General features: G+C 35.6%; 1 protein-coding gene across 7 annotated transcripts in view; it reads right to left on the bottom strand.

Annotated features, from left to right (window-relative positions):
- The window catches only part of DMD (dystrophin), a 1,157,417-nt gene that overhangs the window by 794,068 nt on the left and 348,689 nt on the right, over positions 1-14,660 (bottom strand). For all 7 annotated transcript variants that reach the window (XM_075520648.1, XM_075520634.1, XM_075520658.1 and 4 more), the window contains 2 exons: positions 5,733-5,834; positions 5,521-5,628 (listed from right to left, as the gene is read on the bottom strand). In XM_075520648.1, the coding sequence (XP_075376763.1) occupies positions 5,521-5,628; positions 5,733-5,834 (210 nt within the window). The remainder of the gene's footprint in view (positions 1-5,520; positions 5,629-5,732; positions 5,835-14,660) is intronic.

Here is a 14,660-nt window from a genome sequence, read left to right as displayed (position 1 = left end):
TTAGGCACAGGACATGAAAACCACCTACGAAGCCTGTGCCATAAATGACAGTAAAATTTCACCTCAGTCTGTCCACTTATGTTCTACATTCTCAGTGCATCACATCCTCCAGCTTAGTCCATGCTCTATGTCACCCTTCACCTTGTGTAAGAATTCAGAGACAATTACAGTGACAGTGAATAAATGGTAGGTGGAAATTAAAAAAAAAAAAAAAAGTTGTTCTAAGGAAATATTTTTTAGAACTAGAGCAACTACACATCAACATCAGAAAAAAAATGAAGAAAAGTCAGTATTAATATATGCACAAAGTAGTAAAGCCTAAACAGTTTTTCTTCAGACTAAGTAGATCCCAGAACAGAGTTAATGACACAGGAGATTAATTTTCACATACAAATACTGAATGAATCCCCTGAAACAAGCCATTTGAGATTATTAAAAAACAAAAAATTTCTTGCAAAACCCAGTTTTACCCAAACAAAAATTCTTACATATAGATATTATGGTTCCAGTATATAAATTAAGAAGAAATCTAACTGACTTGATATCAGTTTTAACACAACATTAGAACTGGGTGAATTGCTACACTGACCAAAAATATATTTTACCAATTCATTTCAGTAACAACGAAAATGTGACTGCTAAAGCTGAGGGAAAAAGAGGGACAGAATCTGTACTGGGTTTACATGGCAAGATTTTGGCTGCAGGGGGGCTGCAGGGTGACTTCTGTGAGAAGACACCAGGGGCTGCCCCCATGACAGATAGAACCAGTTCCAGATGGCTCCAAAACAGACCCACTGCTGCCCAAAGCTCAGCCCATCAGTGACTCCAGTGGTGCCTCTGTGAAAATATCATTAAGAAAGGGTAAAAAACGCTGCACAGCAGCTGTGAGAGAAAGGAGTGAGAAAAATGTGAGAGAAACAGCCCTGCAGACACCGAGGTCAGATAAGAAGCAGGGGGCGAGGTGCTCCAGATGCTGGAGCAGAGATTCCCCTGCAGCCCATGGTGAAGACCATGGTGATGCAGGTTGTCCCTCTGCAGCCCATGACGGATCCCACACCAGAGCAGGTGGATATGCCTGAAGGAAGCTGTGACCCTGTGGAGACCCCGTGCTGGAACAGGCTCCTGGCAGGAGCTGTGGCCCCGTGGAGAGAAGCCCATGCTGGAGAAGGTTTTCCGGCAGGACCTGTGGCCCTGCAGGGGACCCAGACTGGAGCAGTCTGTTCCTGAAGGACTGCACCCCATGGAAAGGACCCATGCTGGAGCAGTTCATGAAAAACTGCAGCCTGTGGGAAGGACACACGTTGCAGCAGTACATGAAGGACTGTATCCCGTGGTTGGGACCCCACACTGGAGCAGAGAAACAGTGTGAAGAGGAAGTTGCAGCAGAGACAAAGCGTTATGAACTGACCGCAACCCCCATTCCCCGTCCCCCTGCGTCCCTCAGGGGGAGGAGGTAGAGAAGTTATGAGTGCAGTTGAACCTGGGAAGAAGGGAGGGATGGGGGGAAGGTGTTCTAAGATTGTTCTTATTTCTCATCCTACTCTGATTTGGTTGGCAATAAATTAAATTAATCTTCCCCAAGTCGAGCCTGTTTTGCCTGTGACAGTAATTACTGAGTGATCTCCCTGTCCTCATCTCGATCAATGAGCTTTTCATCTTATTTTCTGCCCCTGCCTTGCTGAGGAAGGGGAGTGAGAGAGTGGCACCTCATGGCTAGCCAAGGCTAAGCCACCACAGCATCATAATCTTTGGGACATCCTGAATCTTCTTCCATTAAATTTCAAAACATTTTGTCTTCCACTGCCTAGAGTGTATCCCAACCTCCATTCATTAGAGTGTTCTGACACCAAATTGAATATCAAAGTTTAATTTACATAGTTTTATTTAAAATGTTTTAACTTGCCTCCTTTTCCCAGTTTGGGAGAATCACATCTGAGAAAGAATCTACAGAGAACTAATATTTGTTAATAATGGTGAGCCTGCAGTCAAATCATTAGAAAGGATCAAATTTTGGGGAAATACATGATTGTTTCTACTAAGTCAAATAATCAGAATTTGGGCTGCAAAAATCTTCCAGCAATCCTAAAACAGGAATCCATGTATGGAGATTTTGGTTCAGGAACAATCTCAATCTTTCTGCTTACTCAAAATCTTCATTACTGTGTGAAAATATATGCATACCACCTACCAGTTTAACAAATGTTGGTAAATGAAAGCTTACTTTTAAACAGTAATAGTGCTTACTATCAGAAATCCTGTCTTAACTATAATTAACAGTGTATTTCCTCCCACTTGAGAAACATGAGATAAAATTACTGTGGAGAAGAGACTGATGTATTTCTGCAGCAGCAAGCAGTAGTTAAATCCTGACTTCTTCAGAAGTATCCTGAACTGCAAATATGCATGAAAACTACCAGCTGCTCTTTCTTATTTTACCTTCTATTTGTTACTATGTGATGTAATGATTAATGTGATGTAAGAGTCAACATTTTTTTCACACTGTGAACAGCATTTCAACAGATCTCTTTCACTTCAGGCACTTTAGAAGGCTTAGGACCTTGTAGGAGGGTTGTAGAATTTCAAATGAACAGTCATAATGCTAAATGGTTTAAAAAAATACCTTCAGAAATTTCCTTCAGGATTAAGAGACTGAAATCTGGCTAAAGAACATGACCTTAATCTTGCCAAGTTGTGCATACAAGAGAGATAGGAAAAATAGGCTGGAAGCTCTTATGCTGTATCATGATATCAAACCTAAAATTCTTAAGATCTAACAGGAAAAACTAATACTGTAATTTCCTGCTGGGAACAATTAGGCAACTGAGGGACTGAGCTACCATTTGTTAATAATATAAACATTTTTATATTAGTAAAAGAATGTATGTTTATTGCCTCACAGACTCACCTTTACAATTCTGGAACAAGCTGGCCTAATTATAAAGGCAATTTTTCGTGACAGCTTCTCCTTTACTACATCCAAACACATCTCTATGGCCAAAATAACATATGGCAAAAGATAGGCATGATTCGCATGTCAGGGTCAGGATACCATGATCCCATTTTTCCCTATTTCTAAAAGCCAGTCCATGAGTGGAAGAATATATTCCCTGGTAAGAATTTTCATGTGGGTAATGCATTGATACAAATTCCCCATGATTCGGAGAAGACTGAAATAGCAAATCTCCTGACAATTTGGCATTGTGTGAAGGTAAAAATACATACTCACTGGAATTTGGAGATGAGTGCTACCAGGTCTAAAACCTGACAGAAGAATTCCAAAAGTTGAAAATATTTTTCTGCTACAAATCAAAGAGACTAAAGAGGAAGTGTTTCTCCAGCATACCAATATGCATACTAAACTATTGCATTATGGATCAGCTGTTTCTAAAAACATCAAAGTTATTCACAAGCAAAAAAGATTAAGTTGCTATTAATAAACTCTGCCTGTTCTGTCAAGGATGACATAATTCTTGCTGAGGTTCAGGGGGATGGAAGAATCACTTTATTTACTCTCGTGTTCAAGCATTCAGTTTCATGAAAGACCATCAATGCTTTCATAAGAGTAATGCTTAACAATTTAAGTGGGCAATGTAATTAACTTCATAAGAATGTGTATTTATTTCATTAACCAAATTCATGAAAATACTACTAAAGGAAAGTATTTCCTTCTTAACATTATATTTCCAAGCAGTTCTGAAAGGTAACCAAACTGGTCTTACCCTTAACACTTTCAAACCATTAACAGCCTGCTACTTCACAATTTGTGATAAACATTTCAACCCCCAGTTCCTATTTCCTCCAGCAACTTGCTGAAATCCGCAAGTACTAATTTATTGAATAAATCTGAATTTCTTGCCATAAATTTTTCTTCATGAAGGTACTCTAAAGCATCCTGCGCTGCCTCTAATTCATTATGCATTAATAAAAGCCTGGCTTGAAGTCAACTTCAAGATTGCTTACACGTTAGATTACTAGAATTTCCAAGAAGCATATACACAGAGAACTAACTACATGAAGAGTTCCTTTCGTTTAAAAAGAAGTTGACTTAATCCTAGGTAATCTTTAATCAAAATCCAAGTCTGTGCTTCTAAATATGTTTTTATTAGCCCCTAAAGATTTACAGAGGGAAAAAGGAGGAAAAAAAAAAAAGGGTGTGGTAACATGATAATTACAGTGTCTTAAGATTATGTTAACCATCATACTTTGGGGTCTTGAAATTTGGAAAAAAGAAAAGCAACAAATATTAACTTCTTAGCATTCTACGAATCAACAGGGACATCTACCACTAATTGTGGACCAGCTGCAAGGTAGTTATGAACTAAACAATCAAGCTGTAAGAATTCTGATTTTTTTTTGTTAAAATTATAACCTTATACATTTGTATATGTGAAGATGAAATATAGTAATAAAAACATCACAGTTACTTAAACTTCAGAAACTTCATGGTATTTTTATTGACCAAAAGCCCACTTGTTTCTACTTTTAATACTGAAGGATGAGAAGGACATCAATTCTAAAATAATTTTTAAAAATCTAAGGTTGAGCCTATTGTATAACCAAATAGTTAACAATAAATTGAGAATCATTGATACCTGAAAATTCTAGTACATAAACTGTAAAACCAAGTCTTGAAATAATGCCGCAGACACTTCCCCCCATTTGACAAAACAAATAATAATAGTTGTGTTTAAACAATAGATTACCAATGAAGTTCCTATTTACAGTAATAATAATTTACCCATTTTAACAAAAGCATGGACATGAATGTTTCCTTTCCTCTAAATGCATAAACAGTCATTGTTATATACAAAAATAGCACATACCATACCATTTTCTTTACAAAGGTGCTAATGCTATAAAACCATTTGCAAGCCTAGGCTGTGACAAATTTTCCACCTCTACAGGCACAGAATCTTTCTAGGCCAGTCAGACCTACATTCCCTCCATAAAAATGATGCATAGTAGAGTATTTTCAGAAGAGTGAGGCAGAGGACATGTCGAAAAGGGTGCATTTTATGTATGTAACTAGATTCCCAAAATACAGTTGAGATACAGTTGTAAAGTAGTACTAATGTCAGCATTTCGCAACTTTTGAGTCTCTAGCTTTTTCAAGTTCAAGGAATGTATAACAGGTTTTGCTGTACGATAAGTACTTATTCATATGCATATGTCTTTGTACATATACATATATACTCAGTCTTACACACAATATATACATCAATAGTATCAACAAAGAAACTGTCAGTATAAAAGTATACAGATTTTTAAGACACCCAAATGCTATTTCAGTTCATAAACTTTTGACTGAAGAGACAACCAAGGAAAACAACTGTACTTATTGGTTCCTTTATCAGCAAGGCCATGGACCAACCTATTCCATCCACAAGACAACATCCATTCCCAAAGTATGAAACAGCCGTTCTGTTAAACCATATTGTCTGAGAGTGGGAGAAAGCCACCTGTGCTCAGACTCAAGAATAAGGAAGTTGAACATAAAATAGGAGAATGAGAAATACATACAGCTAATTTACGTAGATTGGTCAGCATTTCATTTTGATCTTTAAAGCCAGTTGTATGAATTTTGCTCACAGCATCCTCCTTCTCAGTAAGCCATGCATCAAAAAGGCACTGAAAGAAAATTGGAGAGAAGAGAATGACAAGGCTTCAGTCAGGCCTGTCCTAGTGCAGTTTCTTGAAGAACATTCCAATTTATAACTGCTAAAACTACTCACCTGCTCTTCTGCAAAGTGCTGCCATTTACGAAGAATATCTTGCAGAAGGACCCATCGGTCTTCTGTCCATCTGCAGATGGCTGCCCACCGGTTTCCAAAGTGCTGGAAAGAAAGAAACACACAACAGAGGTTTCCATTTGTTTACTTTTTTTTTTTTTTTTAACAAGGCAATCTGATTTTCCTATGGTATTACAAATTTTTGTGAAGACTTTCATAATTCACTTTTTACAGTCTTAAGCCCTTAAAATATGTTGCACGTCACACTGAAATGGATCTTATCACCATTTGAAATAAAACCAAAATGGAGAGAATAGGAAAAGCAATAGAGCCAAAAAGAGAATTTTAACACTAATCTAAAGACACAGTTTTCTATTAAGTCTCTGGTACTACACTCTCAAAAAACTCCTGTTTTTAAACTTCACAATGCCCAAAGCATAACTACTTGAAACGTAATTATGGTGGCCCAAAGATGTGATCAAAGCAAAAAAGTATCTGGTTCTTAAGTTGCACTGTCAATGCAGTTGATCTAAATTCTTACATCTTAAAAAATATTGCAGTGGAAAACCCCCCCCTACCTTACAAGCTAACACACCAGCACAAATCCCACTGAGGTTTCCCAGGTATTTGTAGCATAATGCTACTATATATGTTTTAAAATTACACAAAACACTACCTTGTTCTCTCTACCTTATTTTAGTTGAAATCCAGCATTATTACTTGCTTTTAATTTCCTACTAGCCTTTATTGAAAAATGCGTAAGACAGAGGATGAGACTTAATACTGCTGTGATGGTGTGACATGCTATAAAACTTTTATTGAAACAATTTACAATGATACAGTTACCCCTGAGTCCATATGCAAATTATTCAGCTCCTCCCAAATAAAAAACCTTCTAAAATCTGCAAGATATTTTATACTACTGCATTCTTATTTTTCCATCTACTTCAAAAGCACATCTTGACAAAAGGAACAATAGTTTCTTCCTTTTTTCATATTTACTTATTCACTTGATGATTCCTATGGGTCCCTTATAACTTGAGATATTCTATGATTCTGTATTTTTCATATTTACATATTTTTCATATACGTTATAATGTAATTTTAGCAAAATGTAGCATGCAAATGGTGGATTTTTAAAACCAAGGGATTAAAATTCGAACTGTATTTTCTACCAGGAATGAAAGAATTTTACTTTGCACTGCCGAGGAAATGAAAGGTAAAATTTCAGGATGCCATTTGAATTTGTGGCTTTACCAATTTTGTGTCAAAGTAAAAAGTCAGCAGATACCATGTTTTTCACTTAGTGAAAGCTAAAACCATAACGGATCTTGCAGACTAAACAAACAGCTGTCATGCCATTGAGTTATATAAGAGATTGGCTCAATTTAGAAAAATGAAAACTATCTCTAACAGACTAGCATAATAATGCTAATTTAAAAACATGTCAATTCTTAAACAGCTCAAATATGTTACACAGTAATACAGATAAGTATTGCTTTTCAGTCACTTACTGCCTAAATACAAAGTAGGTTTTGAGGAATTTGTTTTGTTTGCCTTTTTTAGGCTTAATATTAGGATCATGGGTTTGGTATATATTTGGAATTATGTAATGGGTATTCACTTTCTTTCCTAATTAGATCTAGACAAAACCCAAGCAATTTTGCAAATCTAAGAATGTGATTTCTTTTCACATTAAAATCACATTTTGTGTTAGTGTTTGCTTGCCATAAAACATAATGTGATCAAAGATCACAAATTCAAGCAAACACAAAAAAGTTCAGGTTTTGAATGTGAATATTTCAGAAAGCTAATGTCAATATTAACAGAAACAAATACTTGATGGTGAACTATATATGCCCTCAACTTATCAGGAAATAGAGTACAACATATTTTACCCATTCATTTTACCCACTCATCATTAAATAAAATTGCTAAATTAGAACAGTGCAGAAAATTATTCGCAAACAGCTAATCAATTTTTTTCTAATTACTTTTTTCCTTTTATAAAAAATTCATTATTTCATAAATAGCATTTATTAGCCTCACAGGCTAAATAGTATGTATAACATAATGCATACTCTGTAATGTCTTTTCTGCAAAAAATTATATTTTGACTAATTTCATTGATTTGAAAAACTAAAAATCTTAATATAACAGAATTATTAGTTATATTTAGTTTCATTTGTCCTGAATCGGATTACATTTCCAGTTTAGCTCAAGACACTCTCAACACCCCCATCCTCGTTTTTGTCCAAGCCCAGAAGACAACCTAGCAGATCTGCAATATCTAGCACTCGTTCAGTTTTTTCTATTCATATAAATGAATTCATATACACTTTTTTTTTACCTTGACTGCTTTCCTTGCTAATTACTAGTTCAAAAATCATAAGCTTATCCTTCCTCATAGCTCAGATGCTTCTAATCTGAACCTTGATCTGAGACTCTATCTTTCTGAGTAATTCTCACAATTCAGGATAATTATTATTAGTTATCTACTCAAAAAACACTGTACATGATTCAATGAAGTCACAAGAAGTGGCTTCTTGTTATTCTTTAACAAGGTCCAAGACTAAGTACTTCATTTTCCCTATATGCCCTTTCTTCCCACTATTACAGGAGAAAACTCTCTTAATTTCTAAAATTCTATATATACAGATGGTGAGGTGAATCATATTTGGTTGTTTTGGTGCCTGATTTACACTGAAGTTTATGGATACTAATTACGTACTGCATTTTAGAAATACACTTACAGTTTTTACTGAAGGATTCAAAAATCATTCCAAAGTTAAGCAGCAAAGGTTTTGGCACCTCTGATGTAGATTACTTTTTCTAGAAAAATCTTTTCATGACCAGAGATCTCTCCATTGGTAATGCAGGTGTAGATCAGAATAAATTACACTGCACAGATCTAACCAATAGTTCGCACCTGCCCAAAATTTTGAATTCTCATCAAAGCCAAATACAAGGTCTTTGACAAGAAAAACGTTTCATTCAAACAGGATGTCTAAAAAAGAATGAATGGACTTTCATAGACTCTACATTTTTCTGAAGAAAATTTAATTCTTAAAGTGTGCAACACCATGAGTTATGCAAGCTCTTATATCTCCACCTTGCAAAGGAACTTATGTAATGGATATATACTTATATATGCATGCATGGATGCAGAGGAAAACTTGAAGTTGGTGGAAACATACACTAATCTACACAAACAAATAACAAACTACTTATTACTAATTTAATATTAATTACTTAATTATTATTAAATAATAAATAAATAATTAATTACATGGGATGGATAATATATTTGAGATAAACTGAAAAATCATATTTAAACAGATTAGATTTTTTCTTCTCTTTTTAATCACTTCCCAAATACTGGTTAAAGAATATAAATATTTATTTTTCTAAACTCTTTTCAAGGAGAACACCCTAAATATTCTCTATTAGAGTTTGAAACAAACCGAAACTAATTTCACGTGTATCACCCCATACAGTACAGCACCGTATCAAACACTTGAAGTAGGAAAATCTACAAACTTCAGCCTGATTTGAGCTATAGACTCAGTCCTAGGAGCATTAAAACTACACTTACACAGCTCCTTTTCTACCACTAACTGCAATTCAGCACAGTTCCGTATGAATACATACCATACATAACCACCCATAAATCAAGTAATCACACATAATGAATGTCCCGGTCATTGGTATACAACCATCATTTTCCTTGATGTCTATGATAGCAATAGCAACAAGCACTCATGTAGGTGTACTGTCACGTATGTTCTCAGTTACTTAATTTCTCCATATGTGTCAGCATACTGTATTTGACTGCTTAAATTTAAGTTATGCTAATCATAGACTAAGCCTCAAACTCACTTCCCTGTCTTTATGTCTATGGTACTTTTATTTCAGACTTCTATTATATTGCATTCTTTTGATGTTTTATAAATAAAGCAGTAAGTCTGTGATTGATAAAAAGTATTTTATAAAAATCCTCATACCTGAGTAATTTTTAAATATCTCACATTCAAGCAGCTGACGTTTCTTAACAATCCTCATAAGGAAATACAGTTTGCTCTCAACATCTGCAGTAACATCTTCATCAGCTTGCCTTTATCACTATGATATACCTTGAAAAATATTTTTTGTTTGCTCATCTAGAAAACACCAAAAACTCAGGAGTACAAGATCAAATATCTGACTGCATTTACTCTAAGAAATGCATTGATTTGCATACTATAAAAGTTTTGCTGAGTCAATACAAAATACTATTTTCAGCATATGATTTCAAAGAGCCACAAAACCTACCTTTTTTTTTTGTCTCAATAGTTTGACAAGATGTTTTATTTTAATAAAATAAGTAAAATGACTAAGTAACTGCACTGATAAAAGGGTTGATACTGTGACCTGCCTTGAACCTGTTATTTCTCATGAGAGATCATAACAACCATGACACCAAGATATACTGTTTGGTTGAATAGATTGAAGACACAAAGTTTCAAGTCAGAAATATCATGTCAGGACTGTCTATTTATAAAGTAGATATCGACTGCTAAATCATATGGTGCTCAACTTTACGTCTTTATTCACATCAAATACTAGTCGATGCTGTAAGTAGCCTGTGTGATGCCTGGAAACTCAGACTGCACCAAGGGATTTGCTCCCAACGCCGGGGAAAACAAGTCTCCAGAGAAACTGACTGAATGCAGAGTAAAAAGTAAAATGCCTTCCTGCTCCCTTGAAATGCCTCTTTTTACAGCCCTAGCTGGAATTTTCAGAGTAATCTGCATGTAAAAGAAACTTTTTTTTTATTGAGAGGACTCTGAAAGAATATTGTTTATGACTACAAAAAGCAGAAGATAAAATATTCCTAGTCTGCAAAAAGGTCAAAGTAAGGAAACATGAGAACAGGAGAAAATGAGTAAAACCAACGCAACTCTTGGGAACTCTGGATTGAATGTATAAAAAGTGAAATAACATGCCTCAACTCTGCAACTAATAAAAGAGGTTTTTTGAAAGATGCTTTTCTAATAAAGTAAGGCTATCCACTCCTTAAAGTAATGAGAAATAGTGGAAATACAGTTTTGCCTATATGCAAAATCAATTTTAAAAAACAAATATTTAACGCATTCTCAGAATTTCTCCCATGTAGCAATAAACAGTGTGTGTAGTTCTTTAACATTCCTCACTTATTTTGATGTATTTTTACAAGAACTACCCATACATCATCTTCAATCAAAGCAGAGTACCCTGAATAATATGAATATATAACAGACAGTGTAAATTATACTCTCAGCTCCTTTCCCTCAGCAGGGGAAAAGGCCATCAAGAAGCATTTGATACACTTAATGCAGATCTCTTTCCAGCACAGACCCTGAGCCCTGAAGCCTGGGGGAGGCCTCTAATTTGAGCTAGCTCACAAGAGTCCTCAAGGGACCTATTGTCTGCTGGGTATAATTAGGGAAAAAACCTCCTGCCTTCAGGGCTTCTGTGTTATCCAGCCATTTCTCTGGGCTGCAGATAATTTCCCACATTTTCCTGAGAAACTAGTCAGACTACTGCAACAGATTTGCTGGTATAGTCCTCTGATTTTGCAGCACTAAATACAGATTTGAGCCTTACCCAGCAGCTGCCTTTTTGGTAAGGCTCTGGATTGAGCTAATAGGGTCTAGGAGTTACAAGTCTAAATAGTCAGTTCTCAGCAGCAGCATAAATAGACAGAGCCTCACAACATGTCACACATTATGTCAAGTAACCAATGCTATGTAAAAGTTTTAATATTCACACTCACCTAGGCTAGCTGTAATCTCTGACTACCTTAGGGCAACAGCTATTTGCACGAGAAGCACTGTAATTGTGTTTACTTTTATTTTTTTCAAGCAAGGTTAACTTTTCTACGGATAATTTGTTTCAGGGGATGCTTTTGGCTTCTATGCCATTAACTGTCTCTTAAATAGATTTTTTTTTTTTTTTGCGTATGCAATAAATCTTAAGAGCTTCTACAGTGTTCATTTGAAGCCAGTATAGATTCTTGTCATCCTGTTGAGAGTTTTAAAATCTGTAAATGACCTTTTTATGGCTTTTAACATCGTTTTATACAGATGCATGCATAAATATATGCATTATATGCATATATATTTATATATATGAAAATTTTTCAGGAAACACTATCTCAATCCTTTTCAAAAAGAAAGGCATAATTGAATTGCAGCTGCTTGGAAAATGCAGCCTTGACTATTACATAGCAATAACTGTTCACTTTCTTCCAGATCTGATCCTGACCAGTATCTCACTCAGGCAGCCTTATTAAGCTCTTCTGCCTGACAGTGCATGCTCTTGTTTTGTTCTACTTCTAAAAGTCAGACTGGTAGATACATAATCAAACTTTGAACTTTATTCCCTTGTGCTTTTTGTCAAATGCTCTAACGGTTGTGCCTGCCAACATGTCGTATCTCCCGTGCTTATATTCAGTTTGCAAGTGATGTGGGGAAAAAAAAAATTCAAACAATATTTCTGTACACTCAAAAAAGGAGATGTAACATTTTGCTAGGAGAGTAGGTAGACTGTGGTAATTCAGTTCTCCTGGGCATAAAAGTATGAAAGTTTGCATGCTTCCCTAACACCCTAAACCCCATAGCTGTATTTCGTTTTTATTAACATCTGTAATACTGCTTACACATTCTGTGACTTCCAGAGCAATGGGATTATTGAACTTTTCTTTCAGATTCCTCTCTAAGACAGTGTGATTCAAGGAGGGAACTGAACAGCAACTGGACCTTTCCATGCCACCCCGCGCTCTGCTCAGAGCATGCCTGTGCTGCAGGGTATGGTGCCTCAGGAATTGCCTTACTGGCATCTTTCAAGGAATATGCTTTCTCAACAACAGTAATAGCTGGGCACGCTTTATCCCAATAACAGGCGCCTTCTCCACTAGTACGGTTACAAGCAGTGTGTTTCCACTGTATTCCAGCTACACTTGCCATTTTTATGTTTCTTTAAAGGGGTAAATGTATTAAGAGTAATGTCTGAATTCTGTTTCAGGTTGTATTCCAATATGGGTCAGCCATAGTTGCACGGGATACAAATGGTACCTTCGCAACCAGTGTCATAATAGGGGGATGGAGCTGTATCACCTGATGTGCTCTTAATTGTTCAGATACCTTTCTGAAGATCTGAAATTAGATTAAATGTCCAGTAACCCACCAAGCTTTCATTTGTTTTTTCACACTATTAAAAAATTCCAGTTGTACATCTTCTAATTCACGAAGTGCAGTAAATATCAAATACCTTTAATAATTTTCCCTTTTTTTGTCATACTTTACCATAGGCCTCTTTGCAAGAACCTACTGTTTGCCAACATAGAATAATATCCTGGTTGAGCCTTTTCCCATTCATTTTTGTATTTCATTTCATTTTTCTTCTGCTTCCATTCAAGGTATTTTCCTAGTCTAGTTTAGCTTCTGGAACCATGTGCTTGCAAGGGATCTGCTTTATTCTACTGAACAGAATACAGGGAGCTGGCAAGAAATTCTGGAAGGCTAAGACTGTCTTGAGCAGGTACACCACAGTTCTGACTCTTAAGATGAATTTAAAAGGAAGTAATAATTGACAGATCAGTAGACACTGTGTTGTTAACTTGGTTGGGTTGTGCTCCCTGAGTGACTAAGAAGTTGCATTAAAGAAACTGAAGTGGCAGTGCTCAGCTTCTTAGCCAAACCTGTACTACCTACACTAAATTCCAGACTAATTACTTATTTATTGGTATTGGTACCCAAATTAGCTAGATTCAAGATAGCACACAGATATCTGTCTGTGCTACAGCTATACCCTCCAGCTGAATGTACTGATAGCTTCTCTAGAGAAACCTTGGGCTTTAATGATTCAAAAACCAGAAACCTTTTTATTTTCTTGGGCAATGAAGCAAAATGAAAGAAAAGTACTTTCTTGTTTCTGAAAGAGAAAAATAGAAGGAATCTTGGTTGCAGTACTGCCATACTTCTTGAGCAGTGACCCCTGAGATCTGACCACCAACAGAGAAGTATCCTCCTTCTTGATTTCTATCAAAGTATCTCAACACTAATTATCCGTTTAAGTTCATTCAGAAGTTACAGTAAGAGCATTGCAATATAAACAATATAGTCAGAGCAGCTTTTTAAAGATGCAAGTGAAATACTAAACTTTCTTATAATAAAAGCTAATCTTTGACAAATTTTTAGAACATCTTGTCTGCTAGCTTTATCACAAATACATCTCCAATATGTCATTCTTTTAAGGTTGCTCAACTAATTCTACTTAAAAAATAGAATATATGGAAGTTTTTGTCTGTTGATTGTTTAGGCTTTGGGTCAATATGCAATTTAGAGCAGGTTTGGATTGCAAGGATGTTGCTGCTAACTCCTCCCAATGCTAGTACTGAAGAGGATATACACTGAAACAGAGAAATGAAACTAAAGACAGACTTAGATGATTGTCTTCATTTCCTAGGAAACATGTCCATGAGAAACCAATGGGAAAGACATGATGACTTTCCTCAAAAAAATGTTTTAGAAAAAACAGCATGTTCTTAATATTTCTTGATAACCAGTATTTGTCTACAAAAATATGATCCTGTACACTTTCACTATTTGGTTTTGCTTATTTTTAAAAAGTTCTATTTCAGTTTTGTGGGACCATCATCGCCATTAAAAGACACATATATTGGGCATTATTTAAAATGAATGGGCCTTTAAGAACTTGTCAGTGGATAATGACACTTTATGTTACTGTAACACCAAAATATACCACATATACCAAAAGTTTCCCATCAGAAGAAAAATCCCCCATTCTCAATAACTCACACTCTGCTGAATTGTGTAGATTCTTACATGCAATATCCTTCTCCTTAACTATAACAGAGAATCATGTTACTTCTGTCAGGACTAATGAAAT

Source organism: Mycteria americana, chromosome 1 (genome assembly GCF_035582795.1).
Source record: "Mycteria americana isolate JAX WOST 10 ecotype Jacksonville Zoo and Gardens chromosome 1, USCA_MyAme_1.0, whole genome shotgun sequence".
Classification (NCBI taxonomy): Eukaryota; Metazoa; Chordata; class Aves; order Ciconiiformes; family Ciconiidae; genus Mycteria; species Mycteria americana.
This window is presented reverse-complemented; position numbering and strand designations above follow the sequence as displayed.